The sequence below is a fragment of the Alligator mississippiensis genome, chromosome 1 (genome assembly GCF_030867095.1).
Source record: "Alligator mississippiensis isolate rAllMis1 chromosome 1, rAllMis1, whole genome shotgun sequence".
Classification (NCBI taxonomy): Eukaryota; Metazoa; Chordata; order Crocodylia; family Alligatoridae; genus Alligator; species Alligator mississippiensis.
Window position 1 is genome coordinate 176,331,599 of NC_081824.1, and position 20,797 is coordinate 176,352,395.

At 44.9% G+C, this 20,797-nt stretch overlaps 1 protein-coding gene across 1 annotated transcript in view; it reads left to right on the top strand.

Moving 5' to 3' along the window:
• TOGARAM2 (TOG array regulator of axonemal microtubules 2) overlaps positions 1-20,797 on the top strand; it is a 53,246-nt gene that overhangs the window by 530 nt on the left and 31,919 nt on the right. The window contains exons 2-8 of the mRNA XM_059717187.1: positions 11,492-11,603; positions 12,931-13,065; positions 13,702-13,893; positions 15,425-15,654; positions 17,460-17,653; positions 18,613-18,659; positions 20,562-20,752. Coding sequence (XP_059573170.1) covers positions 11,492-11,603; positions 12,931-13,065; positions 13,702-13,893; positions 15,425-15,654; positions 17,460-17,653; positions 18,613-18,659; positions 20,562-20,752 — 1,101 coding nt within the window. The remainder of the gene's footprint in view (positions 1-11,491; positions 11,604-12,930; positions 13,066-13,701; positions 13,894-15,424; positions 15,655-17,459; positions 17,654-18,612; positions 18,660-20,561; positions 20,753-20,797) is intronic.

Genomic DNA, 20,797 nt, shown 5'->3' on the forward strand with positions numbered 1-20,797 from the left:
AGCTGGGTTTTCAATTGAGGGAGAGTCCCAAGGTGAGTGGAAGAAGAGCCAGGCTTAGATTACAGTAGACCGGTGAGGGGAAGATGAGGAAAAGGCAGGAACTGCTGATTGAAAACTTACTCTTTGTATGAAACTTAGTGTTTTATACAACCAGCTGATAGCAATTGGCACCTCACAGCCTGGGACAGTTGTGGCCACTAGCAGAAAGGGTGTTGTACTATTGCAAGGGGGAAGAGAAACTCCATCAGAGGTGGGAAAATTCCCACTTCAGCTCAAGCACAGCAGTGTCAGGTCTCTCAGCCAGGTATTCTCAGAGGTACCCATCTGGCATTGCATGCAGGTAAATAGGCAAGCTTGCTTTTCAGCCTCTGAGCAAATTCGGCATGTCTTAGTGAGGCCACAAAGTGCAAATTGCTTTCAGGTTTTTGCTGGAAATCTGCTGTCATTGTTTAAATGGAATCAAGCAAGGCCCACACCACACCCACTCCCCAAATCAGGCTCCTGGTTAACCATGGAGAAGTTTTGGAATTGGTATCAGGGCTCTCTGGTCTCGCTCTGGAAGATGGTGTGAAAATCCATCTGGCCAATGGTTTAAGTTGCTGAGTTCAGTTAAGTTAATTTTGGTGCTGCAGTGAAGATGTGATACAGGTGGAGGCATTTTGTTTGAATAAGTGGCTGATAGGAAAACTTGGGAAGTTGATGACTCTGGGGTGTAGGTACTTGATGCCAGGGTATCACCTCTGCTGATGAGCATACTTACCTTGAGTTTAGCCCCTGCTTTGCAAATGGATATTACGAGGAATTTAGGAAAACCACAGCTGGGAATGATGCAGCATAGGGAAGAAGAAAGCTATACAATCAAAAGCAGCTCCCTTTGCATTTAAATTCCATTTGAAATCCAGAGATGCCAGCCTGTCACAGATGGCAAATAAAGAGCCACTCAAATTCTCCAAGGGATAAGATGCAGGGACTTGTTCCCTTTGCTCATTATTAGAGATGTTTGCTGGTTACGTTCTCCCTCCCCTGGCTTCTCCCTCTCTGGAGAGAAATCTTTGCTTCATGTCTCTTCTCTTTCCTTCCTTGATAGCATCTCTGTCCCCTTCCTGAAAACTTAACAAGCTACAGCTCTGAGATAGGAACCATTGCTGTGATGATGGCAATATTAATTAGTATTTACACAAAAGTTTTCCTCTGTGGATTTCAAAGGGCTTTGCAAAGGTGGGTGAAGTACCATTTCTATTCTTCAAGTGCAGAAGCAAGATGCCGGGAGGTGATCTTGTGCTCAAATTCCATGGCCCGTGTCATGCAGGAGGCCAGATTTGGTAAATCTAATGGTGCATTCTCACCTTCAGATTTATGAATCTATGAAGGCAAAATAGTGAATTTAATAGCAGGCTAAGACTTAGGACCTACTTCTGCTGACTCCCAGTCTTCAGTGCTAAACACTGGACAAGCTGCCTCCCTCATTGTATCATTAATTCTGATGTGTGTTTCCAGCTGACTGCATTGTGGTGTACATTGCATCTGCAGAGTCTAGGAGTTGAATTGTTGAAAAGCCCGGAGTCTCAAGGATGTCTAGTCTTTCAATTCTGCCCTGAAGTCCTTTCCCTTAGTCTAGCCTCTGCAAAGAGCTGAGGCAGAAAGGGCTGATGTTAGGAATGTGCAGGGATATGAGCTTCCATGATTTTGGGGTGCTGAGTTTTGACCACCAACCAGGGAGCCAGAGAAGAAAAAGGCCAGCCCTCCCTGCTTTCCCCAGTCCTAGTTCTCAAACCTTTCCTGGTACAGCCCCTGTCTTGGAGACAAGTGACCAGAAGTCCCCTTATGTATACCACCCACCCAACCTTCCTTCCTCAGTTCATCTAACAATGGTTTTCCTGTGGCCCCACACACTGCACGGCTCATTGCATAAACTACTGCTGCTGCCTTGATTCATCTCTGCTGCTGGATCTCAGTGTGATTTTGGTAGCCTGCTGATCCCAAATGTGACAGGGTAACATAGATCAAGAAAAGCCCCTCCATTCAGTGCTTGGGGTGAGCACAGCTTAGCCTGTGAAGAGGATGGGGCCTGTATTGATTTTCTCATTATTGGTTTTCAGGGGTTTGCTCATCGTGACTAGCTATAGAAGTCAAGGCTTGCTCATGTGAGTACATTTTACGGGAACAGTCCTTGGGTAGTACAGCCCAGATCCACACAGGTCCTTGGGTGGCATTCCTCAGCACTGCTTCTCCTATCACCTTGTCTCCGTGCCACCCACAGGAATTTTTTAGCCCCGGTGAAACCCCAAGGCTCCCCCAACAATGCAATGCATGAGAAGAAAGTGAGGTGCTTGAAGAAGGATTTCCCAGAATCTGCTCTGCTGAGCAGAGAGCTGCCCAAACTAGTCAGAGGTGACATATCAAGGAGAGAGGTGCAGAGAGGAGCAAGGAAGAAGGCATTAAGCATCTAAGTGGCTGATCTGTTGTTTAGGGCAGACAGGCCAGAGATAGGCACTTCCCTTCATGTGGGATCCTTAGCCATGGACCTTAAATTAGAGACCTAAATCAGTCAGCTGCTCAGGTAGCACATAGCTAAGCAGCCAGTGGTGTAACTAGGGCAGGGCAAATAGGGCAAGCGTCCTGGGCACCAGCCTGGGGTGGGGGGCATGCAGAAAAAAGTGACTGCTGCCCTGGTGCCCCACACGCTTGACTGTGTCCCTAAGCTACTACCAACTGCCCAAACCTCTCTATCTTGTGTTCACGCTCAGTAGCTCGCTCAGATGTGGCCTACATTTCCCATTCATAGATTCATAGATGTTAGGGTCGGAAGGGACCTCAATAGATCATCGAGTCCGACCCCCTGCATAAGCAGGAAAGAGTGCTGGGTCTAGATGACCCCAGCTAGATGCCTATCTAACCTCCTCTTGAAGACCCCCAGGGTAGGGGAGAGCACCACCTCCCTTGGGAGCCCGTTCCACACCTTGGCCCCTCGAACTGTGAAGAAGTTCTTCCTAATGTCTAGTCTAAATCTGCTCTCTGCTAGCTTGTGGCCATTATTTTTTGTGACCCCTGGGGGCGCCTTGGTGAATAAAACCTTACCAATTCCCTTCTGTGCCCCCGTGATGAACTTATAGGCAGCCACAAGGTCGCCTCTCAACCTTCTCTTGTGGAGGCTAAAAAGGTCCAGGTTCTCTAGTCTCCTTGTAGGGCTTGGCCTGCAAGCCCTTAACCATACGAGTGGCCCTTCTCTGGACCCTCTCCAGGTTATCCGCATCTCTCTTGAAGTGTGGTGCCCAGAATTGCACACAGTACTCCAACTGCGGTCTGACCAACACCCGATAGAGGGGAAGTATCACCTCCTTGGATCTATTCGTCATGCTTCTAGGAGGATGCTCTGCTGCCCACCAGCAGCCTGCTGGCAATCTCTGATGCTCCTGGTGGAGTTGTTAGCAGTCACAGCAGTTCGGAAAGCTCTGGGCCTGCTTGAAGGCCTGGTGGTCCCATACCCAGTTTGAGAGGCTTTGGCTTCAGATAGGGCTCCAAGCAGCTCAGTAGCTGTGGGGCAGCTTAAGTGGCTTTTGCAAATGCCAGCCAGTGGAAACTGGGGCGCTGAAAGGACTTCCATGCCTGAGGAGTTAAATTGCTGCTGAGTGGAGACTTTGAAAATGTTAGTGATGCCTAGATGGTGCATTCAGGTGCCTAACACAGTTCATAGTACCCAAGTCCCTTTAACAAACTGGATATTAAGTTCCTAAGGATAGAAGCTGTCTTCTTTTGTACTTATACAACAATACATACAGCAGTGCTCTCCAACCATTTTGGCTAGGAGATCACATCTTGAATTAAAAAGCAACCCAAGATCTACCCTGTGTGGCCACCCCCTCCTCTGCAGGTCAGTGTGTGGGGAGGGAAGGGCGGGGGGCAGATTGAGGTGGAGGGAGAAATAATTATTTGGGGGCATGCCCCCTCAGATTGAAAGAGTCTATCATGGGCTCCCTGATCGACCAGTTGGTGACCACTGACATATAGTGTGTCGGCTTAACAAATCATGTTGCTATACCGGCTTCTGCTTCACACTGGGAGTGAAGAACTTCGGCTGGGCAGCTAAAATCTCATTTGCTTCTTTCTGAATGAATGGAATCTCTTCAGGTTGGGGGATTTTTTACCACTTAATTATTTTACAGTAAGGGGAAGGGAGCCATTGGGAATTGTGTTTGGGGTTAACACGAGTGTTGCTGAATTGAGAACCCATCTAGCAGAAACCAGCTAGGAGTGGTTGAGCTTCTAGGGAAGAGGCGCAGAGCACTTCACAGGGTTCATCCGTTCCCATCACTGCTACCCTCTGCAGGAAAAGGATGTGTCCCTAGGTATTTTGAAAGTACTGGATGCTAGCAGCACAGTACAGCAAAACAAATTCATGCAGCAGGGGGTGGGAGAAGATGCTTTCCCTTGGGGATATGGGGTTATGTGTTCATGTGTGTTGGGGGAGTGGTGCTCCCTAAGTCAGGAGCTGGTAGGGGAGGCCAACATTTTTAATTGGCATTGTTCCTAAAGATACCTGTACTGATGTTTTTCCTTTCAGCACTGTCCCACGCCCAGGGAATCCTTAGCCCTGGAAGTTTATGGGGCAGTCTCTGCTCCTTTTGCAGGAGGGGAGCTGAGCAGGCCAGACAGTCTGGTTCATGGAGTCCTCAGGCACAGGGTGAGAGTTGAACCTATGCCAACCACATGCATGGGACTGATCATGACCTCTCCAACACATCATGTTTTGTTCCCCACAGGTGTGTACACAGAGAGACTTTCTTTTTGTTCTTGACTCTTGCTTGAACCATGGAAGACTAAACTTAGTCTTGTCACTGTTTGGCCTGAGAGCAACCCTTCTGAAGAGGCATTGTCCACCTGTCAGTGTACTTGTTTCCAGAACACCAGCTGCTATGGCCTAATTAGTGGTAGCTCCAACTATTTCATATTTATATTGCAGCAACACCTAGTACCCTGATTCAGATGGGAGCTTCTGTGCACTGAAGGGCTCTGTGTACTGAAGGAGCTCACACTATAAGTGGCTGATCTAGAGCTCACTGACATCAAGGAGAAGCTTTCCACCCATATCAGTGGGGATTGGGGCAAGCACTAAGGAAAGGGAAGCTAATGCACGTTATCTGTTCTTGGCTCTGTTGCTTCTTTGTTTCCCATGACCACAAAAGACAAGATGTCAACCACCTGAGAAGAATAAATGTATTTGGCCAGTGCAGTAGAGACAGTTACGGTATGCATGGTGAAAAAGCTTTGTGTACCGTACTCAAATAACCGTGATGTCCAACCGAACGCCTCATTAGAGCAGGTGCTCCGTGTTGTTCTGTTTGCTCTTTGGTAACCACTGAAAGAGCTGGCAAAATTTGTCTTTCAGACCAGTTTGTTTCGATCGCCTGGCTTGCTGCCCTGCTCAGGCTTCTCAGGGATAAGCCCTATTTCAGGGATGAGCAAATTGGTTCTGCTGAAGTAAGGGGTGCTTTGGCATGGAGTCTGCTATGAAAAGTCTTTTGATGTGGGTGCAGAACTGGTAATCCTCTCCTGATGAGAGGATTCCTTGGGACTCCAGCTGAGCAAGTGAAAGTGGAACTCCAAAGAAAGCTCCAGGTTTTCTGTTGCATTTTTAATAGGATTTTCCTTGTCTATGCTCCTGCCTGTGCCTGTATACCATTAATTCTCCAGCAAGAGTGTTTGCTAGCTGTGAAACATTCCTGAAAACAATGAATGTCAGAATCATGACAGGTACGTTTCAAATGTGTTCTCAAATATTTGCTTTAGAAAAGTCATCCTAAGAATGCTCCTCATTCAGTCAGGGGACAGGAAGATGTTGTATAGTTTGTGCATTGTACCAAAAAAGTAACTCAGGAATGCAGGCAAGGAAAGCTTGATTTGCTTGCACTGTTTGAATCAAGGGTGAGTGCCACTGCTGCAAGTTGTAGCTCTGTTTGTTTCTTCTTGACCAGCAACCTGGTCAAGATCTAAGAACCTCAAGTCCTTTGTTCACTTTGATATACTGTTGTCCAAAGTAGTGACTACTAAAATAAGTTGCCATTTCTACAGCTGGACCATCCCTAATTCTAAGCTGGGGTTCATGTCAGATGACCATAGCCACCTGAGTTTGTCAGAGCCTCAAAACCAACCCAATTCTTTGGCTGTTAACATCTAGTGCTCATTTCAAACCAATCTTTGTTTAAACAGCTTTCTAAGAGGGATTAGAGTAAAGTGTATTTTACAAACTGACCCTTTGGGTTTGCAACATTGGCAAACCATGAGAGAGAGAGAGCGAGCAAATTTGTTCACTGGGAGAGATTTAAATGCTAATAATGACAAAAACTTTTACATTTTCATTTCCTGGCTGGTAACGATCCAAAGGAGTCAAGAATCCCAGGAGGGTGAATTTCTTTTAGATTAACCTGGCAGAGAATTAGACAGGAGCGTCATTACTGTCTGCCAAGTGTTAGGAGGGCTCAAAACTGTTCAAATCCCTGATTTCTCCCTGTCTTTGGAAAGCAATTATTCCAGCATTGTTCTTTTCATAACAAGGTGGTCCAATGCCATTCTTGGTTGTGACTGGCTATGTGGCAAGAATAACACTGTTTCTTTTTGCACTCATTTACATTTGTCCAGCTGTGATCGGTATCAGAATATCATAGATATGCATCCTGTCCCTCCTGCACTGGGCCCAGTTTTAATGAGGTTTGGGTCATGGAAGGTGTTTCTGCAGTGGTCAGATAGAGAGACTTCTACTCGCCCACTGTTTCCTCAAGGTTGCGTGGTAGGAGAGGGGTGGCTGCATAGCTACCAAACACAGTGGCTTTTATGGCAATTGCCTGCCCTTCCAACCCTTTCACTTGCAAAAGATGTGAGAGTCTGCATACGTAGGAAGAGCATACACCAACTACTGAAGATTCCTTAGCCTGACGAAGGGTTTTTGAACCTGAAAGCTTGCTTAATAACTATTCTCCAACCATTTGGGTTGGTCTAATAAAAATTATCAAATTCACCCAAGGAACCTTGTCTCCATAGTCCCTGTGCACTCTCATGTTACGTTACTCAATGCTTTGCATTTCTGGGGCCAGACTTTCAGACTCCAAAACCATACCACAGAGAAGCTAGAGAACTGGATCAAGGATATACAACAAGTTAGTGGGAGAGCTGGGTATGGAAGCAGGAAGCATGGAAATCTCTTGTCCTAACCACTGTGCTCACTTCTGGGATATTTTTCAGTATCGCATCTCAGCCATTTTTCAATGCCTCAAGTAACTGGGCATCTTCTTTGGGAGACAATCCCAGTCTAGAAGAGTACTTCTCTAATATTGTCCTTATTTTTTTTTGTTCCATTTTATTTCATGATCTGTATTTTATGTGCTAGTCCCAAAATGACTTCTCTCATTCCTTGATAGCCTTAATCCCAGTCTTGGTTTGTTGTCAAAAATAGTCTTAATCCCAGATTTGTAAATGTAATCAGATGTCTACACTCCATTTAAATCAATAGGCATTAGGTACCTTAATTACTTTTGACATGCCCGCAAGTCTCCTAAGCAATGCCTTGGAAATGCACCAACACTCTTTTCCCTCTATATTGGATATTCTGCATCTCAGTTATTCTTATAAACTTCCTTCTGGAGTTAGCATCCAGTATTGCATAAATGGGGATCTCTAACATCAACTCATTAATGGAGGTGTTGATTATCTTGGAACATAGTGATCTTCAATAAGCTGATGATTGTGTTGTGTGTGCCCACTAAAATGAAGAGCTTCACACTTTTGCTTGCTTCTGTGAAGCATATGAAATGCTTGGACTTGCTGTCAACTTCAAGAACACCAAGATCCTTTACCAACCCACCCCAAACCAGCCAGCTGCTCCTCTACATATTACAGTTAGAGAAGACTCCTTGGAGAATGTTGAGCACTTCCCCTACCTGGATAGCCACCTTCCCCCAAAAGTAGACATGGATGACAATATTCAGTACTGGATCAAATCTGCTACTGTTGCCTTTGAACATCTCCAAAGTTGTGTCTTTGATTAATCATGATATCAGAACCCAAACCAAACTTCTTGTCTACCAGGCTGTTGTCATCCTTACCCTGTTGTTTGGGTGTGGAACCTGGATGATGTATTGGAAGCACCTGAAAGCTCGGGAATGTTACCATCCACAATGCCTTCAGAAAATCCTCCATATCAATTGAAAGGATGAAAGAACAAATGCCAGCATTCTGGCTCAGCCAAACACAACCAGCATTGAAGCCATGTTTATATGGCACTAGACCTGCTGGTCAGGGTTTGTCATAAGAATGCCTGACAACCAGGTCCTAAGCTTCCAACTCACCTATGGTCACTGCTCTAGAGGTGGGCAAAAGAAGAGATTCAAGAACATTGTGAAGGACAATTTGGAAAAAATGCAATATTAACAACAGTGCCATGATGTACAACAAGGCACTGATCATTTTGTGCAAACTTGATTCACTATGGAGGCAGATAGACAAGGGACACAAAGGGAAGGAGCTGTGACCTGACATCACCAGGATGTACTCTTTCCACCCAGAACTATTTGTCATGTTTACAGTGAAACATGTGAATCTCAAATTGGTTTCCTCAGTGATCTATGGACTCGCTAATGACAGCGTTACCATAAGTAGGGAAGTCATCCTCATATCAAGGAAGTGCTGACAATGACCTTTGAAAACAGAGCCCTTGATCCCTTGGCACTAAGGGTAAACTGCAAATGCCATCCAAATGAGTTTGTCTAGACCAGCGGAAGCAGTTGAGGTTGGATCAGAGTTAATAAGCTGTTAGCTAATTTTGACCTAACTGCCATCACTATTTCTAGTCTAGACAAAGCTTTTCACAGAGTGTTTTGGACTCTGGGTGGAGAGGGGCAAGGGTTTTGCTACTGTGTTCACTGGCCATTTCTATTTGTGGGATGTGGGGCACTATTAATTGGTTGATTGTAAGCTTGGTTGATAGCTGGGTGTTGGGAGCTCTTGCATAGTCATCCTTTTTATCATTTGTGTAAATCAAAAGAATAAATGCATGCTTTTGACTGTTCCGTTCCCCCATGCTCCTTTTGTAATAGTTTAACCAAGCTGCCTGCCTGTAGTCCTTTTTATGAATCCATTGCTTTGACTCCTTACTGCTGTAAGTTTACTACAATAAAAAATGTTTTCACAGTGCATTTTTTGAGTCTGTGGGTGGGATTTTCAAGAGCACTCAACACTGGATGAACTGTTCCAGTGAAAGCCAGGGGAGTTCTATAATTAACTTCTATAGTTAAGAAGTAAGTCAAAGCAGAGTGCTTTTGAAAATCTTATTCTACCTCTTCTTCATAGACCAGAGGCAGGCAAGTATTTTGGCTAGAGGGCCACTTAATGAGTTTTGGTGAGCAAAAGTAACTCTGCCCCTTGATGGGTGTCCTGCTCCCTGGTTGTCATTTTGGGACCAGAAGTCTCACCCCCTAACCCCTGACTTCTGCTACCAGCAGTCCCTCCCCTTGCCCCAGAAGTACTCCTTTTGGAAAGGGGGTTTACCATCTTGGAACTGGAAAAAACTACAAATTATATACTAAAAATCAAACATCCGCAATGACATATTATAATTTTATTTTAAAAAGATATTTGTATCCTGATTTGTGTGTGTTTGCAATTTTGTATATAGAGGTGACTGTATAATAGCTCAAAATAAAGTCTTACTCCTGTGTATTACAGGGTTATGGGTGAATTGGTATGGCGTTTGCTGAGGGGCTGTGAGGGTATGTGTGGATGTGGGTGGGTGGTTATGGGGGGCTTGTGGGGCATATTTTTAGGGATGTGTTGATGTGTGGGTGGGTATGGTGTTTGTGGGGTGTGTGGGGGGAGGGAGGTTAGGGGTGTGTATGTGGAGGGGGTGTGGGTGCACGTGTGTGGGGAAGTGTGCATGTAGTGACTGCTGCAGGAAGTGCTGGGCAGCAGCGAAGGGGAGGGACTGCTTTTCCCCCATGCCGAGCATGCTTCTACTCCTCCAGCACTGCTTTTGCTGCAGCTGTTCAGCATGACCAGGTGAGTCCGCAGCAGGCATGGGGTGGGTCAGGGCTGTACATAGGTCTCCCCCAGTACTGTAAGGCTACTGCTGCCTAGGCTCCCTAGAAAGGTAGTCCGGTGCAGAACTGCCTCAGCCCTGCTGCATACCCAGGGGGCAGCAGGACATGTCATGGCTAGACAATGCCTGGGCCAGGCAGGACTGGGGGACCTGCCATGGGCTGGACAAAGCCCCTTTGCAGGCCATATTTTGCCCACCCCTGTCTTAGATTGTAAGCAGTTGCTCAAAATATCTAAGTAAGATGCAGTAAAAAAGCTCAGTGTGACCACTGAAGTCCCAGTGATAAACTGAAGAGCAATCTTTGGATTACTGAAGTAATAGCAGCAAAAGATGTAAAGGAAAGAATTGGAATAAGATTAAATGTAATTGGCAAATGCGGATTTTTATTAGCCTTAAATTAGTAGTAGCCTTATGCTACTACTAGCATTTATTAGCCTTGGGCTTTAGTATTCTTCCAGTATTGTCCCTAAAGCTTTTGAAATGTTAGGAAGTGTGTGTTTATGTGAATGTGCATGTGTGTGTGCCTGTGTGTGAGTGGACATGTGGTGTATCTTTTTTTTGTGCACGTGCATACAGTTGTCTCCAATAAAAACCAGCATTGAGTGTGTTGTGGTATTTGACTTTTGCCTAGTATTTCTTACTCTGAAGTACAGTAAATGCTACTGGGGGGCACTCTAAACGTTCATTCGTTTGTTTAATGGCAATTTTTCTGTCTGTTTGTATTCGCTGATAGATTCAAAAGACTTGGGATTCTGGTTTGAGCTGTAGCTGAAATATTCAGCATGAATGGGCAATGAAAGCAGACCTACTCCCTCATTCTAAATCAGGACGGAGACAGGAAGTATGTGAAGGACGGAAGCTTGATAACCAGGGTCTAGATACAGAAAAGACTTGGGGGTAGTTATTCAGGCACCTTTCCCTGATGTTAAAATTCAGTTAAATTAATTTTTAATCAACACAGCCCTCTATGCCTCTCCTTACATTGCATTGCAATAAGCCTTGATACAAGGCTGCATTGCAATTACAGTACGTAGATATAAATTGGAGCCCTTATTTCAAAGATTTAATAACAACTGCTTCTGCTGCTCTCTGGATGCTCCTACTTCAACCCTTCCAGGGATAACACCCTGCCTCTGTATTGTCCTTCCTCCCTACCCCATAGGCTAGATATGGACCTGCTGACAACAGTTTCTTCAGAAGTACTCAAACTGCCTGCAAAAGGGTTTGCCAAGAGGTGGTGAATGTGCAGTTCAAATATGGCTTTAAGCCATTGGGCTTGTGGTTTTTACCTTCTTCTTTGATTTTGCCAGCTTTCTAACATGTGCCAAACAAGAATATTATTAGGCAACTCTCAAGGAAATGAAGTTTGGCACCTGTGTTAGTGTTGGTGGTGTTTTTTCCATGCAGGCCTCTGGACGTTACAGGAAGCAAGTATCACAACCACTACAGCAAACAGCCTCTCAGCTGAAAAGAGGTCTTCTGTCCACACTCATGGCAACCCATGGGGATTTCACAGCAGGTAAAAGACTGGAATTGACCATGGCAGGCAATGTTCTTTGAGTAGATGTGATATCTTTTATTAGACCAACTGAGTAGTTGGAAAAAAGTTCTCAGCAAGCTTTCAGGTGCAGTTGCCCTTCAGGCATAGGGAGTCTCTGCTGTTCTGAGACTCCAAGGAATGAGAGAGGCTAAAGGTGTGGCAGGATGTCAGTGAGAATGTAAATCGGTAGAAATTAGGAGAACAAAAGGTAAAGCAGGAAAGGCAGATTGTGGGGAGGGGGCAGGGGGAAGCAGGGGGAAAAAAGCCAAAGGTGAGTAAGGGAGATTCTACAGAGGTGGTAATTCAAGGTAGAAAAGTTTTGCAGAGAAAACATCTCCACCATGGGGCTTCCTGCAATTCAACTTGCTCACTCTTTGCCCAGATGAAATTAACTCCCATAGGCTTGTGTTCTGCCTCAAGAACACCAATGCCTGTGGTACATGTACAGACTCTATACAGTGAGATAGGCAGTAGGGCTTCTGGCTGTGCTGGGTACGTTTGGCAGCCTTTTTGTACTGCTGGATATTTAGGTCTGACCTGGGATGTGGAAAGGATGGGAAATGGTGGTCAGGATGAACAATGGGGAAGTATCTTTCCAGATTTTGTACCTTCCACGGTATCATGGATTTGGAAAGCTTAATTCAAACTTTACTTGGGTGTATGTTGTCTTGTGAAATCTTTGAGATGAAAAGTGGAAAGGATAGGAGAGAGAATTTTTTTGGAACTAGACAGGATGGAAATGGAGAAGTAAGGGACAGGTGAACAGTTGAATGAATAATCTGTATTATGGAAAGAAGTTTGTCACATGGCTTCTATTTCTAACTGAGAGCACAGATCCTCTTCCCAGCTAGAAACATATGAGTTATAAATTGCGTCTTTTTTATTTTAATAGGATCTCTCCTGGGGAGAGGGGAACATCTGAGGTTTAAATTACAGACACACACAGAATTTTGAAACTTGTTTTGTGAACTCCCTCCAAACTGAGTTTTGTAAAAATCTGACATCTTGAAGGTTCAGCTACCCCTTCACCAGGAGAGGAGAGAGAGCCTAGGTCTTTGGGCAGACCATTAACAAGGATTTATGTAATTTTACAAGGCAGTCAGGTACCACAGCAATTAGCTTGATATAAATGCCATGCTAGATAAGATGGACTGAATCCAAAGGGAATTTTGCATGAGCCAGGTCCCTAGATTTAGCTTGGTGTATCTGACTATAATGCATGAAAAAGGACAGTCTTTTTTTTTTTCCCCTCTTCTTTTTTTGAATGCTACATGCTTGTGCAATTTTTCCTGTTGTTGTTTTATAGCTAAATTCCAGACCCCTATTGTGGTGTACTGTGGGAGTGTCCCCAAAGTCAAACCCAGATGCAGGTCATTGCGAGGGGGAAGTGTTGATTCAAATTTGCAATTATGTGGAAGCAGATGGACAACAGCAGAAGAAGGTAAGGACCCGTGGTCCAGGCCAAATGGAAACCTAAGCCTCCAGACCTGACTGCAGGGGATGAGGGATGCTCTAACAGCTCTGCTGTCCAAATCAACCTTTCTAGTCTTCATTTGCCACAATGAGTCTATATGTTCGTTTCAGACTGCAGAGGTGTAATCACCCCTCCCTCCTCTCGAACCCCAGCCAGAAAATAGTAAGAAGCTCAATGATTAGCGGGGTCAGTCCTAATCCTCAGCCCATGTGTCTGGATTCCTATGAACTAAAACCAGCACCACCGCTGGAATCCCAGTTCTCAGTCTCAGAAGCCAAAGACCTTAAGATGGGATTCCCCATTCATAGTTAGAGCTTGTGCCTTTATTCTCTCCTTCCAGGCCAGACAATCCAGGTACTAGATTCACGATATTTTTGATCAGAACCCAACCTAAAAATCAATTGCCTTATGAAGCTAGAATAAAACAGCTGCCCAGAATAGACTGACTGATTAAGAGTGAGGTTGACTTGTTCAACCCTTCTCTTCCATTTGGTTTTGCAGTCTCTCTTCAGTCTGTATTAAATGCCCAGATGAAGAAGCAATCTTGTATATGGGGTGGAGATGGGAATCCACCTTATTCCAGGGCCATTTCCCCTCTGGTAGGTTGGGACAGCCAGAGCACTATTCAGCATCTGGACACTGCAGCCCTAGGTGATGCATCTCAGATTCCCTGTCCAACTTTGAAACATGATCCCAGAGAACTGGAGGTGAGCAGTGCAGCCATGGAGACTTCTCAAATCAAGGATAAGCTCAAGAAGAGGAGGATGTCTGAAGGCCTGTTGGCACCACCCAAAGGTAAAACCAGTCATTTGTCTGCTATCTCTGATGATATGAAACCTCTCCATGTCACTGATAAGTGCTGACTTCAAGTTCTAGCAATGTCCTGGGTGTACCCAGAACACTGATGTGATGTACATGGCTTGGCTAAACAGATCCTATTTGAGAAGGCAAATGTAATATTTTGGAGGGACACAAATGAGAAGGATCTGGTTTCTGAACATATTGTTTGATGTAATGAAGCTTTATAATTCTGGAGCCAGTGCTTTGGTTGGATTGTCCTTTCACCTTGTACCTGGCATCCTAATCCTCCTCCCTTGCTGTTTCATTCACCTATTTTAGCTTTTCTGTTGTTCCACAGGAGGTGAAATTTTGGTGTATGACATGTCTTAATCCATGTGAATCCAGATCTTTCACCTTTCAAACAGGAGACAGGATCCTAGAGAACCTTTGTGTTCCCTTGGGTATCTCATTGGGAATGCCAGGGTCTGACTGTCCTCCTCAGCTGCAGATGGCTGTGGGCTTTCCACCAGAATGTGTTCAAAGCAGCACAATTCTTATTCTTTGGCTGTGTAGCAGGCTTGCCTTTTGGAGCTTGGGTTGAGTCCCAGGCTTGAAATCTTGCTGTTCTAATTGGTGGAGCTCATCCCTCAATCAGTAGGCAGCAGGAGGAGTTCAGTCACTCTACCTTCCTGAGGGGACAGGGAGAGGAACCCCCTCGCCTTGTGGACCTGATTGAAGACTGCAACACTCAGGTCATGCAGCTTCTTTTATATGCTCCAGGGCTCCGCCCCTGAAGTCTTCCGGACCTGAGTGTTGCAGTCTTCAATCAGGTCCACAGAGCAGGGGACTCCTCTCTCCCTCCCCTCAGGAAAGGGGAGTGACTGAACTCTTCCTGCTACCTCCTGATTGGGGGATGAGCTCCACCAACCAGAACAGCAAGATTTCAAGCCTGGGACTCAACCCAAGCTCCAAAAGGCAAGCTTGCTACAGTTGGGTACAAGTTTCTGAAAAAACTACCTCATTGGGGGTCCAAATTCAGTTACTTTGCTTCTAAAATGCTGCTTCTCTTTTGCAATATGCGCCCAGAGGAGGGCCATTTGGATGGTTAGGGGCCTGCAGGTATGGCCCTATGGGGAGAGATTGAGGGACCTGGATCTCTTCAGCCTCCCCAAGAGAAGGCTGAGAAGCGATCTTGTAGCCATCTACAAATTCATCGCGGGGGGCAGCAAGGAATAGGAGATGCTCTGTTTACCAGGCACCCCTGGGGGTGACTAGAAACAGCCACAAACTGACAGGGAGCAGATTTAGATTGGACATTAGAAAGAACTTCTTCATGGTAAGGGTTGCCAGAATCTGGAACGGGCTTCCAAGGGAGGTGGTGTTCTCCCCTACCCTGGAGGTCTTTAAAAGGAGACTGGACAAGCACCTGGCTGGGGTCATCTGACCCCAGCGCTATTTCCTGCCCAGAGCAGGGAGTTGGATTCAATGATCTTACTGAGGCCCCTTCCGACCCTAAAAATCGATGAAATATATGTCTGCTTTGCAGGTTTGTCTGACTCCAGTGACCCTAAGGGGGCTGCCCTGAAGCCAGCTGTTTCCAGATCTGCTTCCCAACGGCTGCTGATAACTTCCAAGCCCATGCCTCCCATTCAGAGTATCCCAACTTCCCCAGAGGCCAATGGACCAAGTGAAAAGGAGCAAAAAAACTTGGAGAATGGCATGGGCAACTGGAGCAGTAGCAACAGTTGCGCTGAGCTGCTGCCAGCTTCCCAGGAGGTAAATATGCAGAAGAAAACTAAACCATACCAGATTGGATTTCTTTTCTGCTTTATTACATACCAGGCAAGAGATCTAAAATATTCATCTGATCTGGTAAAAGTTCAGGATCCTGGTAGAAGTCTGAGAATGGCATAATTTAGTTACTAAAATCTTAGCCTCTGTATTGCATTTGCAAAGGGTAATGTACCTTTAATGTGTGAACGCACTAGTGGTCCTCATGGTGTTTGCTGAGGAGCAACCAATTAGAGGGTCAGTACAGCTCTTTGCATATGCCTACCCTATTAATATATGTGTGCCACTTGGGTTCTTCTTGTTTTAAAAGTGCAAAAGATCCAGCAGAGTCTCAATGACTTTTTTATTTCACAGTGATTCTATTTAGATGTAAGGTGTTTGCTGTGAGGACTATCCCTGCAGGCTCAGCTTGGAATCTAGACGTTCAGATGAGTTATTCCTATCATGAGCATCATCACCTATGATAAAGTGCCTAGAGTTCAAATTAGGTTCTCTGTAGCCTTTGTACAGCTATGTTCCCTTCAGTGGGCTCCCACCAGGGCAACTGACTGGAACCAAGTGGACAGCTCCATCTGCAGCATCTCTCAACTATGGTTCTGCAGGGCTGACGGGAGTTGCAGAAATGTTGGTTCTACCTTGTGAGATGAGGGGAGAAGGGTGATTAGGAAATATTTTTGGCAAATGACAGAAATCTATCGAAGGCCAGCAGACTGGATCGCAGCTATTTAGGTATAGGGACAAAGCCATCCCTGGAGTACCTTGATTGGGTTTTCTGGAGTGCCATTAACCATGAAGAGACTGATGGGAAAACCACAGCATGTATACCTCCTCTCCAGTCCCTTCCCCCCTATCAGTTCTTGCCAAGAAGCAGATGATCCAAAAAGGGGGTCCAGTCCAAATAAAATCATTCTGTTAGGTCGCAAAATAGGCCAGGAGGGTTTGCTTACATAGCACATTGTACCGACAGCAAAGCAAGAGGCTGCTCTAGAGTTAATAACTGACAATGAGCTAGATATGATAAATTAGGTGGGAGGTGGAGAGCAACTAGAGACCCAAGATCCCATTATTATTTGGGCTGAACGCTGACGAAGGTCTGCAGAAAGGGCAGTAATAGAAAAATTATGGACTTTAGAGCAGCAGGTTTTGACAGAATATGAAATGAGTTGTAGAAAATTGGCTGGAATACAGCAGTGTTTGAGCGGTGTTCAAGATACAGCCAGGGGACTGCAAGCCAAATTCATTTCACTGCTCTCAGAAAGGCTAAAAGAGCAAGAACACCCCAGAAACTCTGCCGACTTAGCAGGGAGATGGCAGGCAGGTGCCAAGGCAGGCAGAGGGTGCTCTGAGACTGCTGCAGGCATGTGCAAGGTGAAGATGCATAGACAGATGAGAGGCAAAGTGGAACAATGGTATTTCTGCTGCTTTCCCTTCACTTCCTCTGTTCTAGATGCTGGGCAGAGGGATGCAATCAGTTTTTGATGGAAAGTAAGGGTTCTCTCCCTCTCTCTCTCTGCTGTTGAAGAAAAGGTGCACTTTCTGTTGCAGTGAGGTGCATTCTGGCCTGCCCATGCCCTAGCCGCCCTGCTTCCAATACTTTGCTTCAAGGATATCTGCTCTATAGCCCAACAGAATGAATTCCTATTGGTGCTCACATTATCTCAGCAGTCTTTGCCCCATAACCGTACTTGCATCTGCACAATGACAAAGTAGGATTCAGTTACGGGTAAAATCATGGATAAGGGTACAGGTTTAATCTGAACTTTAATTACTTGGGCCCTGGACTCTTCCAGTTCCAGGCTTCCCTCCAGTACTTGCAGTGCAATGATGAGAAGATGAAGAAGTCTTTAGGAGCTGCTCTGATCCCCCCTATCCCTAAATCAGCAAGAACATCCAATGGAGACCTTGGCACTACTCCAGTGCCTCTTCCGGGTGCTCAACAACTGGATCCAGTGAGTCTGTCTGCAGAAGACTCCCCTGAGATAAGGTAAAACTCTGCCTGGGAACTTCTTCCTGCTCACTTTAACTTCTTCCATGTAGATCTTATTTAAAGAGATTTTTATTTTCACAGCTAGCTTCCCAAAATATACATCCTGCACATTGTACATCTATCATGAAAAAGTTATGCCAAATATACAGAAGCATGGTATGGTGGTTAGACAGTAGTAGTAGGAGCCAGGACTTCTGGGTTCTACTTCTGCTTTTGCCAGTGATTCTCTTTGTAATCTTGGGCCAGACATTTGTGAACCAAGCTTCAGGTGGACCTGAGTCTGTTCTCCAACTCTGAGGCACTTTTTGGTTTGCAGACATCTGTACCTACAATAATTTGCAGAGCATGTATCAGCAGTTGGATATCTAACTCTGAAATGCAGAAGCCTCTCCTGTAGAGGTAGGCTTTGATCCTTCTGGGCCTTGAGCTCCCCATCATAAAATGAGAGCCCCAAAACTTGCCTACATCTCACTACACAGTTAATCAGTGAAGTTGGGAGGCTCTGTTTGTTAATATTTTTATCATGCTCTGAGATCTCAGGTTCAGGGTGGTAGGGAATAATTTAAAACATTAATATGCATAATAGATAGGATGATATCCATTTATACGTCTGGTTTCTGTACTTGGGGAAATCTAGTTGTCGGTTGTATTCTTGATGTAACAATAAATAAAAAGTGGATGGAGCTGCAATGTATATACTTCATTATAATACTCACCTGAATATCCTTGCTAGGCTCATATCCACAAATTGATGTGAAGGATAATTTTATTTTGAGGAGAATATAATATCATTTCACTCCTGAACAGATAAAGCTTGATTCTCCTCTGTCACACCAGTATATGAGTTAAACTTTCTGCTAGGACATGGTGGCTCAGGTAAGAAAACCCACTTCCATTCAACTGGTCTGTATTCCTCTATTTACTCATGTATTTTTTTTCTACTTGCTTGTTGAAAGGTCCAGACCAGACAGCAGCATTGAGGAAAAGACTCTTAAATCTCTGGGTATGTAAAAAAAATCCCAAACAAATGTGCAGTTATTTTATCTCAGAACAAACATCAGGATCCCAGTTCATGTGGGACAGGCAAAGGCCTGATTTGGGGAGGGGGGGAGGGGGGAAAACAAGAACATTCTGTAATCCTTCATTAGTAGAGGGAGTAACTTTAGAAAATTTGCCCAGCTGCTCTGGAGGCAGTGGTGTGGCTTTGCCCACTGTGAATGGGGCATAACTTCCCATGTTCAGTGGCAGAGCTTGAGCCATTCACCCCCCCCCCTCCCCCGCAGCTCATAAGCAAAGTAGAAATCATCCTGTCAACTCTCATCTCAACTACACCATCCAATGTGCATCTCTTCATATGGCTTCTAGCACCATGGAAGGCTAGAGAAAGAGAAACTGTGTCAGACCAAATAAGAAATGCCCCTGCTTGCCCTTTCTACCTCCCCAGAATGTTTGCTTAGAATTGGGATGAACCCCAAATGGAGCCTTTTGTCAAGCTGTAAAACAGTCAGATGAGCTTTGCTTGTTTGTGCACTGACGAGGCAGAAACCACAGGAGACGGGTTCTCCTTGCGATTTTTCCAGCTCAGCTTTATGGCCCCAGGGGACGTAGAGAAAGATCCAGATTATGCACTGCTTATCTGACCTGAATATGTCAACCTTCTGACATGAGGTCTTACTCTGAACATTGAATGTGGAAAACTAACATTGAGTGGGTTTCATATCTGCCTTGCTGATCACAGGTGCTTAAATTACTATTAAAAATCTGTTTCCCCTTTAATGGCCAGACCTTTAAACTCAATCTGGGGTCTGAAAGGCAGACTGCATTCTTCTTCTCTCATGCATCTTCATTAGAAAGAGCAGCTCTGTAAGTTAAATGAGTGTGTCAGATACCTCTGTGCAAGCCTCTTTAGATTGCTTTCCATGTGTTTAGAACACTTGTGTTGATGTGCCACAAGAACTAGGATCCAGCTTATTTTTCCACAGCTGTATGAGCTCTGCAAGGGTAATAAATGGTAGTGAGCACTCTTTTTGATGGCAATATGCAAATATGACTTGAAGTAAAACAAGGGAGCCATTTGTTGAGTAAGAAGCTGACATTTTTGCATAGGTATACTTTTCAGGGTAGCAATGCACTGCAAGGTCTGCCCATCTTGGTTTTTGTTGTTGACTTGATCGTTTAATGAAACCAATTCCTGATTCCCTTTTTTTTTTGTGGTTGATTTATCCCATGATGCTATCTATCATCTGTGAAGTAGTGTATGGAATGATTGGTTCTCTGAACTCAGCAGCTAAGCTGGAGAGTAAATGAGAATCAGATGCCTTGTGCTATAGCACATTAACAGGAAACTTTCTCACTCATCCCTCAGGGCACCTGGCTGAGAGAGGTGCTAATTTCAGGGGCAGAACTGCTAATTTTGATAATGAATTCACTAAGGGGAAGTTGATTGTGGCTTTCTGGACAGTGGTCTTTATATGTTTATATTTCAACAGCCCAAAACTTTTCTGTTAAAAAGCCCTTTCATTTTCCTTTAAAGAGGAGGGAACCTCGATTTTTGCATCTGTACCTAAAGTTATGGTTGTCAGAAGGTAAGAGGGTCAGATAAACACAGACCATTATCAACTGAGAAAAGAAAGATGCCTTGCTGAGGTCTGAAGAGATGGGAGGATAGAGGAAAATGTTTGCTCTTTTGGAGTGAAAATCTTCCTTGGCACCCTTTTATAGCAAATAGCTGCTTACTAGGCACTGAGGACTGGGCCCTGTACTTTGTTTACTAGATTTGTATTTCATGGACTTGAAAAGACATTCCACTTTTAAAGGAGAAGAACTAAACCACTATCTGAGCAGCCTGGGGATGCTAGTGTGTAAGTCTCCCCATTGATATCTGTATATGTTCTTGATTCCTCAGAATTCAAAACTTCGGCACCTATTTTAGCTGCTCCCAAGAATGGCTTGATTGTGGGCATGAAGCCTACTGGGTACGCACCAGAACCTTTGCTGCCTTTGACAACACTCTCCCTCGGCCAGGGCAAGGAGACAGGTCACCTGCTGGGTCCCAAGCTTTTGAAGGATGATAACTGGAAAGAGAGTAATGGAAGGGTATGTGTTCATTTCTATGATATGGGAACAGCCTTTTGGTTCTTT